Source organism: Anopheles ziemanni, chromosome 3, assembly GCF_943734765.1.
Source record: "Anopheles ziemanni chromosome 3, idAnoZiCoDA_A2_x.2, whole genome shotgun sequence".
NCBI classification, from domain to species: Eukaryota; Metazoa; Arthropoda; class Insecta; order Diptera; family Culicidae; genus Anopheles; species Anopheles ziemanni.
The window spans coordinates 29,837,944-29,855,343 of NC_080706.1; the positions used below are offsets into that span (position 1 = coordinate 29,837,944).

Here is a 17,400-nt window from a genome sequence, read left to right on the forward strand (position 1 = left end):
AATTTTAAAAGATGATCCAACCAAACCGCTTTTCAACTTCACCTCTCTAAGTACGTTTTAAAACGCATGTGTTGATACAGGGGCTATATGGAAGAGCTCGTTGCGAAAGCAGGACGATAGACAAGGGTTAGCGGAAAGAATGTAGGAAGGAAATTTTTACCCATTTTACTGCATCATCCAGAAAAATTTATGAAAACAAAAAGTAAAATACAACTGAAGAACAAACAGTATATACATAATAAACATGCTCTCCAAACCGAACATTCCGCACCATATTATGTCATCTATGTTTTACTTTTAACTTGGAAGCGAAAACTGCAAACTCGTTGAAAATACGTTTTACTTTATTTATTTCAGTTTTTTCTTCTCTTACGTCTGCCATAATTCTTCATAGATTTTTTTTTATATTTTATTCCCTTTTACTGCTGCTGCTGATGCTGCTGCTTCTGCTGCTGCTGATGCTGTGGCTGTTGCTGCTTCGTTTGCTTGCTACACATCTTCAATTTTTTTCTTTTTTGTTAAATGTTTTTTTTTTGTTCTTTCCTCACCCGCCGTTTGTCCGTTTGTCGGATTTCTTGTTCCTTAAACTTCAACACAGATTTTTTGTTGCCTTATCCATAAAACTTCTTCTTAACCTTTTATTCCAATCGCGCTCCTCTTGCCAGTAAGCTGTTACTGTTTCTTTTTTTTTTCTTTACTAGTACGCTTTCATACTTGTTTTATTTTTATTTTGTTGTTGTTGTTGTTGTTTTGTAGTATGTCTGTGTTTGCTTCTCTTTTGTTCTACTCCTGTCGGTTATTTTTCGCAAAAAAAAGTGTTCTTATTTGCCTTTACTATTGAATCCATGTTTCCTCTCGCTCCTTCTCATTCTCTCTTTCTCCTTCTCACTCTCTCTTTCTCATTTGTAGTGTAAATGTGTGTTTTTATGTCCTGTCTTTCTTGGCCTCCGCGTCCCAATTAATGATTTACACCTTTTTCCACTAAGATTTTCGCACCGATATCTGAAAGGGAAGTGAAAGTTGAAGAAAGTTGCATCATCATATCGTTGGGTTTGCTTGTGTGTATTATGTCTGTATGTTAATGTGTTTGTGTGTGTGTGCGTGTTTGTGGGGTTACATCGAAAAAAGGAGTCCGCGCGCGTGGTGTTTGTATGGTGGATGGTGGGTGGTAGCAGCAAAACGTGGTGTGGCGAAAAAGAAAGAGCATTCTCAACTTCGGTTTGTTTTCTCTAACAACTACTGTATCGTACTCTGATTTTTTTTTCTTTTTGTTTTTTACTGTTCATCACATTTTAGTAAATGCTGCTGGATACAACATCATTGTTCCATTGTTTTAATAACCAAAAAAATATATAATTACACACACGCACGCATTAATCACATATACAATAACCAATTCTTTCCACTGGCAGCTTACCTGCCTTACCTGCGTTAAAAATCTAACTGTTTTCCAATGTACTCATTCCCATTTCCTCGCTTTTCATTTACAAGTGAGCATTTGAGTAACATGTTTAGTTTCTTCAAAAAAGAGATTGTTTTTTTTACTGATTAGATACAACAAATAATAGTATTTTACTCGTTTCTTGATGTACATTTTTCCTTGTGTTTTTGACTATTTAATCCTTTTTATGTTTTCTAGCCTTCTCAATCCTGTTTGTGTATATGTGTGTGTGTGTTTGTTAAATGTCGATCTACTCTACTCACTCATCTACAGCATCCTACATACTATTAACAAGTTGCTTCTTCGCTCACCGTCAACCTGCCATTCACCCAACCTGCATCCGTCACCCAGGGCAACCCCAGAGTCGTCACGCATTAGAAAGTGTTAGTAATGATTGTGACGCACGCACGCACGCACGGACACACACACACTCACACGCATCGCTAAACACGTGTTCGTCCTTAAAAGGTTGTTGATTTGTTGTTTGTTTTTCGTTTGCATTGCTCGAAGAGGGGAGAAGGGGGACCATTTCTTTGACTCTGATTACTCTCCCAACCAAACCCCAGCTGTTCCCACCTTTCTTCATTGATGGACACCATAGAAACATGTTTGAATCAGGATGGTCAAAGGAGGCTAGACAGAATCAAAAATATGTATAGCAAAACCAGCTTCAACGAGGTAAGGAAAGGGTATGAAAACGTGTTGATGCAAGTTATTTTCATCAAAATGACATCACGCATGGCATCATCTACAGTTCATCGAAAAACAAAATCGAAACATTAGAGGGTTCTATAAAAACAAAAGTTGTTGTTTTTCCGTTCTCCCATGGATAAACAGTGTGATGAAAAAATGTGTCCATGTTAAAAACTTAGCTGTGTGTGGTGGAAATATAGTACAAAAAACCAGTTGCAAACGTTAGAAAACCAACCAAAGAACTTTTCATTCACCAAGCCCGTATTGTCCTTCTCATCCGACACCGCACCACTCTGTTCAACTGCACCAATCTTCGATGATGCAAAGTAGTCCTTGAGAAAACTATACCACCACACAGGTCCACACATACACGCACGCACGCACACAGTAGTTTGGTGTCGGTGAGTAATTTGATTGGGAAAAACTATCGACGCGGTTCCCAGACTACTTCGATTTCAAATTTCGCGCACCCCGGAAGCGAAGTAATCAGCTTACGCCCTCTGAAAGAAAAGTCCAACTCAGTTAACAGAGGGTACAGTTTCGCCAAGAATTACTTTTATTGTTTAGAAAAAAAAACAAGCTCTATCTGAACTGACAAGTAAGGTGACAATAAAATAGAAGCACGATGTTTTCACGTTTGTTTTTCCCTTCGTTCGGCTACTGTGTAGTATATCTCTACTACTACTACTATTACTACTAGGTACTGCTGTGCAACTGCAGTGTGTGTTTGTGTATGTGTGTGTGTGTGTTTGCCTCGTGTGCTGCGTTAATTTACCGCCAGCATCATACAACTGTTGACGATACACATATTCCAGGGCACAAAAGGACAAATATGAGCCTCGTCCCTCTTACACCGGCGTGCCTTTGGGAAAAGTGTGTCCTAGACACGTAAGGGTTGAGGAGTAGATTTTTCGTATTAACTGTGAGTATGAGTTGTGAAGTATGTGTTCGAATGTGTGCTGCGATGATTCGCGGTTGCTAATATTTAATTGAATTAAATACAAATCTGTCCGGCAACGAAAATAGATGAAATTTTCCCACCACACCAGTCCGTCCTCTGCCTACACGCGCACCTACCTACCTACCGGCTACGGTCCGACAGTTTATGAATCTGTACGTTACTTAACGTTTGTGTGGAAAAGGTGTGTCCTTACGATTCGTCCCTACTGATAGCCTTTTTCTTTTTTCCTTTTTTTTGTAGTTGATGATCTGTAGTTGCACTAACGCACTTGGTTTTGTAAAATGTTCAAGAGCTCAATCATCAATACTAAACCGCTCGCTCATTCTCTCATCTTTTTCACTGAAACACTCACACAAACATTCAAGCTCACTCATCTTCGCAAACAAACGCACGCATGCACGCACACACACATACACATGCACACATACTTTCATGCATTCATCAGTGCACGTACCAAACGAGGACATTTTCGTCCTCTGTCACTGCGATTTACATTGTAATCTTTTCAGCGCAGGAGGCTTTGTTGCTTACATGTTGTGAATGTTTGTTTCGCTTGTCTACTTCCATGTCCATGTAGTAAACTATAATGCATTTATCTTATTTAAGGGCTCTGCTTTAGATCAACGAATATTTTGTTCTTCCTTTTTTTGCTTCCTTTCGCTTCCTCGTTCACTTCGCCCAAGGTGTTGCTTTTTTGCAATTATACTCATTTTATTTTGTGGTTTCTATTTCTTTTTTAATGCTTAATCACACATCAGCTCTTTCATTCGTTTACTCCTTCGCCTTGCCCGCCTCGTGATCTTTAAAGTATATAGTAAGTGTTTCATCCCTTTAATAATTATTATCAATTATTATTATCAATTACACATTAATTCTGCCAGTTTTACTTTATTTTATCTATCTCCAATTGTGTACATTCTATCTGTCTGTATATATGTGTATGTGTGTGGGTGTATAGTGTTGTGTAGGAGTAAATCCGTTACTAAACTGTAAAACGTCTGGGAAGGGTGTAGGTTAAATGTGTTTTTCGTTTTTCTCCTTTTGTTCACACATTTTATCTAACAAACTGTTATACGAGTGTTTGTGTGTTGTGTGTTTCAGTAAGGTAGTACCAATTCAGAAGTATATCTTCAGTTTTTATCTCGTAAATTTACTCTAATGTTTCGTGTACACAATGTATTACTTCAATTTTCACAAACGCTCGCTGCTTCCCTTTCGCTCATATTCTGTTTGTCTTCTATCGCTATCTTTTTTCCTCTTTTTGTTTTTTGTCAATGACAAAAGCACATTAAACAATAAAAATAAAATCCTTTCTTATTAGCAACTTGTGTTGGTTTCTTTTTTTTCATTAAATTCATCTTTTATACTGTAAAATTACACCTCACACGCATTGTTTTGTCAAATTAAAAAAAAAAAAACAAATAAGAAGAAACTATTTTATATAATCCTTGCACCTTCTCGCATAGAGTTGTGTTCATAATTCTCAGGATGCAGGTTCACTTTTGCCATATTCCGTTTTTTTTCAGTGCTTCGTAGGATGTTTGCGTCATCTCACTGTCTGCTCCACCTAATTTGTTCTGCTTCCTTTTTTTCGTGACATTTAATTATGCTTCTCTTTCTTGTTCTACAATTGGGTTAGCAAAGAGGGTTTCTCGATTTACAATTCGAATTATCTCGCTGCTTTTGCTCGTCATGCAGTTCTATGACGCTCCTAGCTCCTTAACATTCCAGGTATGTATCTTCCCCTCTTTCACTTGTTGGGTTGTGTACATGGTATTTGAAGGGTGAAGATTTTGCGTGTTTCTTTTTGCTTCCATTGTTCTCCTCCTGGGTTTGTTCTCGTTACAGTAGTAAAGGTAGTAGCAGCATATATTATTATTATATTAATATTATAATGATAAAAACTAATGTACTTCTGATGGTTCCGGCTTAACCGAATGATGATTACTTGGATCGGGGGCACTAAGAGGCTGTTGTGGTGGTGGTGGTGGTGGTGGTTGTGGTGTTGGCGCGAGTTTTCGTGCGTTTCCGCATGGCATGCGGGTGCACACGCCGCAAAACGAAGTGGTTTTTGGTGGACGGTAGTGTGTCGCCGCGAAAAATTGGGTTGCGGATGCGGAAGAGAAGAGGATAAATGGATAGAAAGAACGTACCGATTAGTAAGATTTGAGGTGATGGAACACGTAGCAGCAGCATCAGCAGCAAAAACACAACATACAACTGATTTCCATCTTCATTCACCAAACAGTCACACATACACACATACACGCGCACACACACACACACACACGTTGTCCGATGGATGTTGTGACAAAATCAAAAACAAAACAAAAAATAAAGGAATTTTGGGGCGAAGGGTGGACACGCAACGGGAGGTTTGTTTGTTAGGCAAAGAAGACAAAAGGAGCGTACAAACATTTTTAAGTACGAGTTTTTGCTACGGCACGATATACGTTTACGAGGATGGTCGAAGGTAATATACTAAGTGCTATATTTGCAAAGCGATAAGACATGGTTTGGAGTTTGATTTGGTTCATTAAGAAAAAAACACTCTAAGGAACATTTACAACCAAGCCCCTTCTAGAGCACAACTGACGTACACAGAAGAAGGAGTTTAAATATTTGAATTAACCGGTACATGAAGGAAGTAACTACTAGCCTTTTCATTACTTACAAAGAAGCTAATCTTGCGTTGGTCATTATCATTCCAATATTACATTGGGTCTCCTCGCTCGTGTGGCAATTCTTGTATACCCAAGTACTCCAACGTGTTTTACGTTATTCGATCACTTTCCAACTCAAACCACACGGACATAATGCAATGGGGCAAGCTTTGCAGCTAAAACCGCATCAAACCATAGACTTTATCACTTTGCAGTAACAGAAAAGGTGAAAGCTAAACCATATGATAGCGGAAGAATTTCCGGTCGGTGGCAAAATTGGGTGCACTTGCGAATTAATTGCATTAAACAATTTCAACATTAACTTTCTACTTGTTCGTTTGAACAACTTTAAAAGAAATTATTCAAAACTAAACACCTTCAATGACAAGTTCATTCTATTTATTCCCGAGGAATCCTTTGAGAAAAGAAAATTATTTCTTCTACGAAGGGATGAAGAATTTTTCCAGCCCGAGCCAAAACTAAAACAGAAACATGGACCCCACATTTGTCCGATGCATTTAGTTCGGAAGGACCCTTTGCCGGCCGCTCTACTGGACAGATTATTGCTGACGAACTGAAGACAGAGGTGCTGTTCTACGGGGGGGAGTGGTAGTGTTTCGTGGTGACGATGACGATGATGTTTGGAACATATTTTGGTGATTTTTTGGTGGGTGATTGGGTTGTTACTGAACTGAACTCGTTCTCGGGACGACTAGGGGGACACAGAAAGAAAAGGAGGAAAAACAACGAGAGGACGTGGAGGAGGTGGCATAATACCTTGTGGTGGTGGCGCTGTTACAGCGGAAACAGGCGGTACTACGGCAACGGACGGTGGCGGGGGACCGCCGCCGCTGGGTGGCGCATGCGATCCTGCACTGTGCGGTGCCTCGAGCGGTGTTGTACTATGGGCTTGCTGTAATCCACCTGAATAATAGCCGCCATTTATACCAGCTATAAGTTTTTTTCTTGATTTGTAAATTATTATTTCACTTTTCTGCGTATATGTCTTGTTTTGTTTTTTTTTTTTTTACAATTAAGTTGATCTCTTTTTGTTTTTTTTGTAAAGGTAAATTATGAAGATAATGAAGAACATCACACGAGGACTTTGACATCATCGTTTATCATCGCTTTACTGTGGGATTGGCATTGTGGAATCAGTTTGGTGGTGGTGTTCATCGAAAAGAATCAAAGTGAATGAATGAGAAATGAAAGTTTGGTTTCGGTAATTTTTTCTCTATACGTTCGAACATTTAAGGGATCATTATTTTAAGAGGTAGTAGGCAGTCTTTTTTCTGATAGTTGTTTAGTTGCTCTACAGTTTAGATGTATTGGTGTGTGTGTGTGTATGTATATAATTGTTTTCTGTCTAGCCCCTAACTTTCACTATCTCCTTTCCCCTTTCCTCTTTTTCTCTATCCCTCTAATACTCCTTTTCCTTAATTTCCCTCCCTCTTTCTCTCTGTCTCTTTCTCAAAGTGAGATTAGTTTGTTTAGCAAATGTGTGTGCGTGTACCATTTTTTGTTTGTTTGTTTGTTTGTTACAACATTTGTTAGGTGTTGTAGACGCGCGCGCGCTCGTGGTTTCGATGATCGTGTCAGAGAGGGGGTGGAAAAGTTCAGGAGGGGGGGCTTTCTCCGAGTGATAGAAGACAGAGTAGTAACGACAACGACAACAAACAGAAAAACAACCAACAACAAATCGGACAACCTGTGACTACTAACCTTCTGAGTATCCGCCGGCACCGCCGCCCGTCGACGAGCGCAGGAAGTACTCCTTGTTCACGCAGTTCCGGAGACACTCCGGGATATTGCCGATGATCGCCCGCCGGATTTCGCTCGCCGCCATCTCGCGCAGCTCCGTCGTGGCCGCTTCGCTGTAGAAGGCAGCGTGTGGCGTGCAGAGCAGGTTCGGGGCGTCTTTCAGTGCACCCTGCATGCAGGAAGGGTAGCGTATGGTAGCGCATTGATGGCCGGGAAGATGGGAATAGGAGCCAAGGTGGGGAGAAGAGAGAAAATAGTCAAACGTTAGCGATGGTACAGACGCACTGATTTACTGACTCCTTGCTGTAGCCGTCAGCGAGAAGCATTTGCAACAAGTACTACGGGTGGTGGTGTCCTTTCCATGGAGGTATCGTACTACGTCGGTCAGCGTCGATGCGATTGAAAGGGGTAAAAAGTCCATGTTTGGATGATCATCGCAGAGACGTACGTCAAGTTGTTATCCCTTACTTTTCAGTCCACGTAATTACAACTCTACCGTCCCATGAAAAGGATGTATATGTGTTTAGCGGAATGTGTTAGTAGACAACCAATGAATTTGATGAAGCCCTAGCCAGAAGGGAAGATTGTTAGTTGTGCTCAAAAGCGCGTTGTGTGTTTGTGTACTTGTTTTTTTATTTTCCTCTCCAATCGAAATTGTTTCGTCCTGCGCAACAACAAGAAATAATAGTATCCCCATCGGTCTCAATATCCAGCCAAACGTTCATTACCATTAAAAATTGTCCAAACGATACTTTAACTCGCTTGAAACGAGGCTTACTAAAAATAACAATTTGATGAACAGCTTGGTTTATACATTTTTGTTTTTCCTTTGTTAAAATAATAAATAGGGAGCTAGTTCCACATAAGCTGTAACTCATGAACTAACTCCTAATGTACTGTCTATTCGAGAAATGGAAACTTTTCCAGAAGTGTTGAATCCAAGTAGTCTTTCATTTTAGGAGCTTACTAGACTTTTTTCCCTTTGTGTACGTGGATAGTCTGACCTCTCGTACAGGGGAGGGGGTCCGGTCTCGGCTTAGATTCTCAGTGAGCCCCGGCGTTTATGGCCCGATTTTCTAACCGGCGCTACCGCTCGGCTGTCGCGGATCCAAGTAGTTAAAGTATTTAAAAAAAAAGTCTGACGTCTGACACGATGGTTTTGTTTTATGAAGTGAGAAAGCAGGTGTGTGTTCGAAGGTATGAATACGTCTTGCCATAACAAGGCGATCGTCCACCTCGGGGGTCGTACGTGGCAACACGCACCACACCACTCCATCCTGGTATGGAGACGGAGCACCCTCTCTTCAAGACGGGGGGTTTGTTTTTATCAGGATGGCGGATAGGATTGCACATGTACGGCGCGGAAAACAAAAACAGTCACATCAACACAAACGGTATATAGAGAAAAAGATAGTATAAGTAGTAGAATAAACCTGAAATACATTGTATGGCTCATTCTCATGAACGTCTAGCGCTGCCGCCCGGATTCGTCCCTGCTTCAGTGCGACGGCGAGCGCCTCGTCATCGACCAGGCCGCCGCGGGCCGTGTTCACCAAGAATGCACCGGGTCTCATCTAAAAGAGGAAAGACAATCAATAGGATAGTGAGAGAGTGTTCCGCGTTTCGAGGGGCTGGTTAACATCCCGGACAGAATACCAACCTGTTTAATCGTGAACTCATTGATTAGGTGATGATTATGTTCATTTAATGTACAGTGCAGCGAAACGCAGTCGGAGTGGAACAGCAGCTCCTGCAGGGTGTAGACGCGGTTGAGTCCGAGCGACTTCTCGATACCGTCCGGCAGGTACGGATCGTAGAAGCTCACGTTGAAGCCGAACACCTTCGCCCGGAGCGCCACCGCACTGCCGATGCGTCCGAGTCCGACCAGCCCGAGCGTGTCACCGCGTATTCTGGCACAGCCCTAAAACGAATGGAGGTATAGCGCGCGTTAGTAAAGACAAGTCGTCGGTTCGTCCAATGTTTTCTTTTCTCTCCGGATGGTAGTCGAACGTACCTGCGCTGCGTCTCGGACCTGTTCCGGGCCGGTGAATTTCTTGCCTTCTCGCACCATGTTCGCGAGCCAGTAGGTCCGTCGGTACAGGTTCAGGATCAAGCACATGGTCGTGTCGGCGACCTCCTCCACGCCGTAGCCGGGCACGTTGCACACGGCGATGCCGAGCTCGCCGGCCGCCTTCACGTCGATGTTGTCGACGCCGCTACCGATCCGGACGATTATCCGGAGGGCTTTGAACTTTTCCAGATCCTCCTTCGTCAGGATGATTGTGTGCCACATCAGTGCGCCGACCGCTTCGTTTAATACCTGCGCGAGTGGAAGAAAAGTGGACGGATTAGTTCGAGTAACATGACAAGGGGGTCCTTCCGTCCGGTCCTCCTCCCGAGGGACGTGGTTCGTCACTTACTTTTTCATGGATCTCTGATGTGCTCTGTGCATCGCAGAATGCAACCGTGGCCACATCCTTCAGTATCGGCATCTCGATCGAGCAGTCGCGCCCATCGAGCAGGGCGACCAGCGGTCGCGACTGCATCGGCCCGTTCGAGATCGGCCCGCGGACGTCACCCAGGCGTGAACGTTTCGGCATCATCGTTGAGTCCACCGCTCCTCCCTGCCAGACGTTGTCGTCGCTCGCTCCGGATCGTGCTTCCTTCCGTTCCCCCGGTTCGCTGCGCTTCCGCCCGATACTGTCTGTCGGCTGGCCGGGTTGGCGACACGGGCCGCGCGAAACGACGGGCACAGTAACTACACTCAACACACACACGCGCGCGCACACACACACACCACGTCACACACCCAAGGCTCCTGTCAGCGCAAAGCAGTCCTTGAGATGACGCTTGCTTTGATGTGCGTTTCTAGTTTTCTCTCGCTTGAGCCTTGCCAAATGGTGCAACGATTTTCACTTTTTGTACTTCTGTTGTTTTCACACTGTTTTTTATCTCTCTCTCTCTCTCTCGCACACACACGCACACTTCACCACAGCTCGCACAGCATACAGCCGTCCCTTCGTGCTTCGTTGGTGAACACGCGGAGCGAAGGATGCACACGGGGGTTGCAAATGTTTGCTGATTCAACTAAACCGGACAATCGAGAACAACACTAAGCATCAGTAATTGACATTAAATTTAAGAAAATTGTAGCACATTTCCCCACGGGACCCTCTATTGTAACCCATAAGAAAACTATAATAAATCATTTTAATAAACACTATGTATGCCAAAGATTCATTGCAAAAGCAACATGAATTGAATATTAAACAAAATAGTTTAATTTTTGTTGTAAATATCGAGATGCTGTCTCTAGAAGCAGATGAGCACTTCACAACTTTCTCTGGATGGCGATCTGTAATTGAAAAAGAAAGAGAAAGTAAAAACCAGAATTAGTATTTTGAAAAACAAATCAATAGGTATATTTAAACGCTATAAAATTCCTTGGAGGCCGATTGAAAAAGGATTGGGCGTATGTCGATAGAGTTGAAAGCTGTAAACTTTCGATGTAAATTGTATTCTCCGATTACTTGAAACCACCCAAAAAACTTCGTCGGTGGAATGGTTTTTTGGAAAATTTGCCATTTCATGGAAGTAGTACAGCAACTTATTCCTTCATCGAAAATGAACGCTTCCAAAAACACAAAACAAAACAAACATGTAAATGGGATGCTATCGGGATCGGTAATCAGATCGCAAACAGTACACCCGGAAGAAGTTTTGATAAGCCAGTGAAGCGAGAGAAGAGAGAGAGAGCGTAGTCCAGTACAGCAGCACAACAAACATCGAAAAACGAACGGACTTCCACTGGGGACGGTGAAAAGAAGGCACGGGGGAAAACCCCGAACGGACGGTGGAAAAGTTTGCTAGCCAGGGAGAGCACAATAAAATGAAAAGTTTTAATTAAAATGTAATTAATTTACAAGTTTCCCGAGAACCTAGGGGGATAGCGCGTGGAGGAGGCACCAACGCAAGCGGAAGCAATCTATACATCCGTGCGTCCACCGAAAGCCAAACGAAAGCAACCAGAGAACCGGCAGAACGAACTCGGAAAAGTCCCCCCCAATCCCCCCGCCGCGTGGGTGAAAGATCACCAAAGCGCACGGAAGCGCAAGGAAGTGGTGGGCGGCGGCAGTAACAACTTTCTGTACTTCGTCACTGGGCGGGACTGTGTTTTCATAGTTAATAAAATCGGAAAAACAAGATACGACAGGCGCGAGCGTACGGTTATGTTGCTGGAAAAGTTCGATGAAGCGAGTTATTCGGTCAAGTGGAAAAGTTTGACGCACATAGGGTCGGTTACCGAAAGGGAAGAAGCCACCGTCAAATGCTGGAGGAGTCCGGAACGCAAGCAAATCGGTTGAGGGTAGGTCCGGGAAATGGGGTTATTTTAATATTAATTAATTTCTCTCCCTTACTCCCCCAAAAGATCCACCACTCTCTCGTGTCGAAGTCACGGGGATCATGTGTTTTGTGAAACATCATTTAAACCGGAGGATTTGAAAATACAATTATAGTTAAAGTTTACTAAAATCTAAATTTCAAAATTTAAAAATGTTCACCCATCTAGGTTTTCGATAAGCATTTAATTTAACCCCGGCGCATGGCTGGGTAACGCAATTCATGAAACGTAAAAATCAATAATTTCCCAGCGCCACTCCCGGAAGGCACACTGAACGTATACAAAAAGGTGTTCCATCGGTGGAGGAAAGTTGAACCTTAAAGTTGCGCCATTGATCGGCAGAAGAATACGTCTCTCCCTCAGAGAAAGAAAGAAAGAAAGCCGGATAGATGGAGAGAAAATTCCGACACGAAGGTGGTTCGTTGAAGATTGTCCGAAACGATAAGGACACACAAGGGAAAACCACCAATGAAGCTTTAAAAAAGTGGAAAATAAAAGTAAAAAGAGGCAACACCACTGTTGGTGGACCAATTTTCCCCCCTTCCTTCGGTTTCGGATGGAAAGATGTTTTCCACCACGAACGAGCATGGATACCGGAGGGTGAAAAAATGAAAAGGAGCCCTTGGCAACATTTATCCTGTTTTCCCAGCGTGTACTTTCGATGGCGTTTGCGTGGCTTTAAAGTGAAGGAAAGTATTTTCCGTACGCATCGCAAACATCAACCCCCTAGCCAGGGGATGGGGAGGGTGGGGACAAGCGAGCAAGAGGAGTGCGACCCTTAGGCCGAAGGGCGCACGCGTTGCGACTCGAACGGGCGGTTTTTAAAGAGTTGTTGCTCGGTACGGAAGGAAAAGCGCGAGGCCACGTCAACCCTCGTGCGCCACATTTTCCATCCACAGTTTCCATTACATCACCTCCCACGAGAGGGGGGTAACTTTTTGGGTAGTAAGTAGTTTAACGTTGCCGGCGGCGTCACCATCATCGTATGGCCGGGATTTTCAACATTTACTTCACGCCCTCGGGTGGGGTGGGGTGGGTTTTCGTCACGCAAGACTAAAGCTCAAAACATCGGGCGAACAAGCAGGAGCGAAAACGGGCCCGATGAATAAAATATTTTTTTCCGTTCGTCAACATAGTTTCCCTTGTTTCATTCTCCCGGCCGGGCCAGAGTTCATCGAGGAAAAACATCCTGTGATGGCAGACGCCAACCACCCCACCCCCGGGTTGAAAACTCGCCCGCCCAACGTCAACTGTGTGTCCGGAGAGGAAAGTTGCGACAGTTTTCCTCGAAACATGGCCGAATGCGACCAGCACAACGCAGACTGTGTATTATTATTATGGAGGATGTATCCTTTATATCACACCGTCTCACACACACACACACACACACACACACACACACACACACACACACACACACATATGTACACTGAAAAAAGACCATTTCAATACACTGCATTCTCGTTCGCTTTATCTAGCAATGGAAAATGGTTGATAAAAGGGAAATATCTAACCTCAACATGGAGAGAATGGAGCCGTTGGGGATGGTTTTTCCCGTTTCGCTATGCAGATGGTAACGGATGAATGTAAGCATATCATCAACTTCCGGCAGCCGGCAATAAACTCGCCACATTTCCCCCCCACCGGCCCCACCCCCTCTTCTTTTTGGACAACGCGAACGGAAACGAAGTGACGATTGAGGTTAGGAAGTTAAAGATGAAACACAGTGTGGCGAACGAAAAGCTCAACCCACTTCCCACCACCTTCCGCCGCCCAACCAGACGCGACACTGGCGTTCTGCCTTTTTCCGTGAAGCGTGCGCCGTACGCTTCGTTTTCCACAACAAACGACGCCAGAGAGACAGAGAGATGATAAGGTTAAAGGAAAGTGAGAGCAGGCACGGACAGCAGAGCGAAGTTTTCCATCCATGTGTTTTCCCGCGTGTGCGCACACACACACACACACACATACGAGCGCGGGATAGTTGGAGAAACACACGGGTTTTCCACCATGTTGCCGGCATTCCAATTCCTGATAGGAGGGAGTTGGATTTGTGTATTGCGGGGTGTTGTTCGCCATTGTGTGTTGTGTTCTCCTTCCCTCCCCGTTCAACTTTATTGTACCGTACTGCGCAAACACACACACACACACACATACACACGCAGATATCTAATGGCGATGGTGGTTAGGATGGAAAAACTTTCACCTCGAACCGCGCGCGGCGCAACCGACCACCATCGTTATCCTTGTGCCGGCTTTTTGCTGTACCTCAGGCAACCGGTTTTCCCTCGAGGAAAACCGACCGCTCCGAGGGAAAAGTTTGGTAATACTTCTGCGTTCGCTGGTGTGGGAGAGATTGCGTGGCACGGGGGGAGGGAGCAAAGGGAGTGAGTCGGAGGAGGGAACAACTTTTGGAGTAACTTTCCGGCACCGGCGGCGGCTTCGATTTGACCTCAAGGCGCAACCAGAGGGGGGGTGGGAGGATGGTGCGCGGAAAGGAAGAAGTTAGTCCGAACAACTTTCGGGACGACTTTTGTGCGGAGGAAAAGTTTGATGGAAATGTTCACGCCCCGCTGTCATTGTGCCTTCCCCCACTCCACCATCGTCTGGTTGGTCCCGGCATTTTCCGCGAAACTCTTCCCCCCCCCCTCCCCCAACCCATCCGCCCCGGGGGGTGGCGCTAATCGTTAAACTTGTTCCGCGCGACCCGCCGGCTCACTCCGCTTTTCTCACCCGATCCTCCCACCGCTTTTCCTCACCCAGCGCAAAAAAAAACTGTTTCAAAAGCCGAGAGATAGTAGTGACGAAGTTTGGTTGGAAGTTTTCGGTTGAGAAAACTTTCGTCAACAAACTTTCGGCTCGGGTGCTGCCGGTGCACCAGGAGCATTTTCTCGTCCTTCGTCCCGGAAGAATCCATCAGTACCGGGGTTCTTCGGAAGGAAACTTCTGCCCATCGAACTTTCCCTGCCCGAACGATAAAGGGAGGGGGGTGGGGGCGCAAAGATTGGGTTTGGAAAATAAATTTTAAAGTAGAAACTTTCCAACACCCCGTCCCTTTCCCTTCCCACCTTCTTTCAGAAGCCAAACACGTTGGCTTGAGAAAAGTGAAAACTTTTTCCATAAGGAGGAGTTCGCGTTCATTCCTTTATTTTTCTTTTTCACTTCGTTCTCCTGAACTCCTAATGTCTTCATAACCAAATCACACTTTCCTCCGCTGATAATGTTCTCTTCCTCCAGAGCCCAGAGGACAATGTCAGATTGTTTGTGCAGCAATTGTGCAAAGCAAAGTCAATAGCGTTGTTTAAGTATATGAAAAATTAGATAATTTCATTTACACGCTTGATAAACACAACATGTAAATGTTGGTATCTTATTTCAATAAGCGAATATAATATAAGAGGCATCGGAATGTAATAAGTGCGAATAAAATCATTCAATGTTACATGTAGGCAAACATCAAAATAAATTTTTAAAAACAATCCAGGGAACTTTAATTGTGCGTCGTCTATTAAAATTAAAATTGTAACCAAAAACTCAAAACCCCAAAAAAAACAACAGGACAAATAAAAAGAAACAAAAAGCTCAAATGTAACCATGGGAGAGCGAAAAATTCTAACCGGAAAAAGGAATTTCATTATGCTACCTTTTTGAAACGGACCCCAACCAAAACACTCGCTGAGAGGAGCTGACTCGATACATAATTAATCCGCCCCCGGGTTTTGGACGACATATTTTCGGGCGCACGCCGGAAATGGGGATTGGCTGAAAAACACGCCGAGAGGTGAAAGACAAACACAACCAAAGCAATGTCCCTCCGCCCGCACTCGTCCTTCCCTTCCGCCCTTGCCGGCGACGGCGACGGCGTGCTGTTATGCTGCACATGCGCAACCATTTCCGGAACCATTCTGCCTCGACCACGCCGCGCGTCCTTCCACGCGAAATGTTGCCGGCTTCACCACCCGCTGCAGCACCCCGTGTCCCTCCTGTGTCAGTTGTAGCGTGCGGAGGAATGTCTCAAACATACGGGGGAGGGGGATAGATGTTTGGCGCGAGGAAGCTACCATGGAAGAAGGACACTTTTCACAAGCCAACACAGACACACTCATAACAGGGAAGGATAGAAACACACGATGCCGATAACGAAGCTGTGGTGTGTGGAGGAATGAATGGTGTGTGGGGCTGCGATAAATTTATGATTTTCTCCCACTTCCGGAAGGCACAAAGCGGTACACAGATGGTACGCCGGTGGTCGGGTTTCCATGCTAACAGCGCCATCGCGGGATGGAACACTATGGGAAAACAACGGGACGGAAGGCAAGGCGGTCTCTTCTGCTGGCAAGTAAATATTTATTGTTGCAGGGGAGACGGGGGGGAGGGGAACAAAAAAAAATCCTTGCTACCGTTTTTGCCAAGGCAACCCTTGAGACGACCGTCGACGCCACCACCACCATTCTTTGTCGTTTTGCTCAGATGTTTCGGAGAACAGTTGCATAAAGTTAAAGCGTTATTATTTCTGAGCGAAAGTTTCCTCCCAACACTTGGGTTGGAAGTTTTCCGGCTTGTGTTCGACAGCGGAGGGGGTGAAAGGGAATAGAAAAAAAGTTCGGAATGTAGTTAATAAATTCAACCGTTCAATGTAGGAAAGGCCGTTAAAGAGATGAAGTAATTTTCAAAAGTTGGCAGCAAAACGACCTGCTACATGAGAGACATGACACCGGAAGCTGGGGGGGCAGATTTGGCAGATAATACTATACGGAAAATGTTCTCAACTCGTCCGCTCGTTCGATGGGAGAAAAAGAAATTTTAGTGAGAAGTAAAAAATAAAATAGTTGTGTAAAAAAAAAAAAGTTTGTAAATGCGAAATCGTTCTTGCTACTGTTTTGCGATAGCTTTCACTTGGAGTTGTGTAATTCCGATTCAGAGTTAAGAACGTCGAGATTTATGAATCGTTTAATGAGAGATGCAAGAATCCCCAAGATTCATTGATGTTTAAAACAAACAGAAAAGTCAAGCTCAAAAATGGGAAAACGATCGACATTTTTTGTCGCTTGATCCACGCCAATGAAAGACTCATGAAGATTCATGAAAGATTCATGATAGATACATGAACATTCATTAAAGTTTCGAGAGATTCATAAAATATTACTGATCATTCATTAAAGTTTCGAAAGATTCATCAATGTTTTATGTTTCGAACCCCAAAAGATTCATTAATCAATCTGAATGAATCAAAGGTGAAAGATTCATATGAATGAATCTCGCCTACAGATTCATAAGACCCACCGATAGTTCTACGAAAACGGATCTTTTTTACTCGGATTAAACTTCCACCACCGGGAGAACGTGAGTCTAACACTTTAATGTCCTTTTCCAAATGACCTGTTTCGCTTTCTCTTTTAGAGGATCACTGCCCGAGAACAGGCATCTATACTTTCGATTCAATTTATTTCTTTGTTTTATTGTATGTTTTTCATTGACG

General features: G+C 44.0%; 1 protein-coding gene and 1 long non-coding RNA gene across 7 annotated transcripts in view; both read right to left on the reverse strand.

The window, feature by feature from the left end:
* Positions 1–871: 871 nt before the first annotated feature.
* On the reverse strand, positions 872–10,463 carry LOC131288611 (C-terminal-binding protein). Of its 6 annotated transcripts, none has more exons than XM_058317760.1 (7): positions 9,940–10,463; positions 9,534–9,839; positions 9,180–9,440; positions 8,962–9,093; positions 7,481–7,688; positions 6,536–6,709; positions 4,842–5,065 (listed from the first exon to the last, which is right to left on the reverse strand). In XM_058317760.1, the coding sequence occupies exons 1-7, from the start codon at positions 10,120–10,122 to the stop codon at positions 5,058–5,060; spliced, it is 1,272 nt and encodes a 423-aa protein (XP_058173743.1). In that variant the 5' UTR covers positions 10,123–10,463; the 3' UTR covers positions 4,842–5,057. The 6 variants fall into 6 exon arrangements, with proteins under 6 accessions (XP_058173745.1, XP_058173743.1, XP_058173744.1 ...); XM_058317761.1 differs by having other exon boundaries at positions 6,536–6,682; positions 8,953–9,093; XM_058317759.1 differs by having other exon boundaries at positions 8,953–9,093.
* A 13-nt stretch (positions 10,464–10,476) lies between these two features.
* LOC131288612 (uncharacterized) overlaps positions 10,477–17,400 on the reverse strand; it is a 45,582-nt gene continuing 38,658 nt past the window's right edge. Inside the window, exon 2 of the long non-coding RNA XR_009189265.1 lies at positions 10,477–10,606. This is a non-coding gene — a long non-coding RNA (uncharacterized LOC131288612). The remainder of the gene's footprint in view (positions 10,607–17,400) is intronic.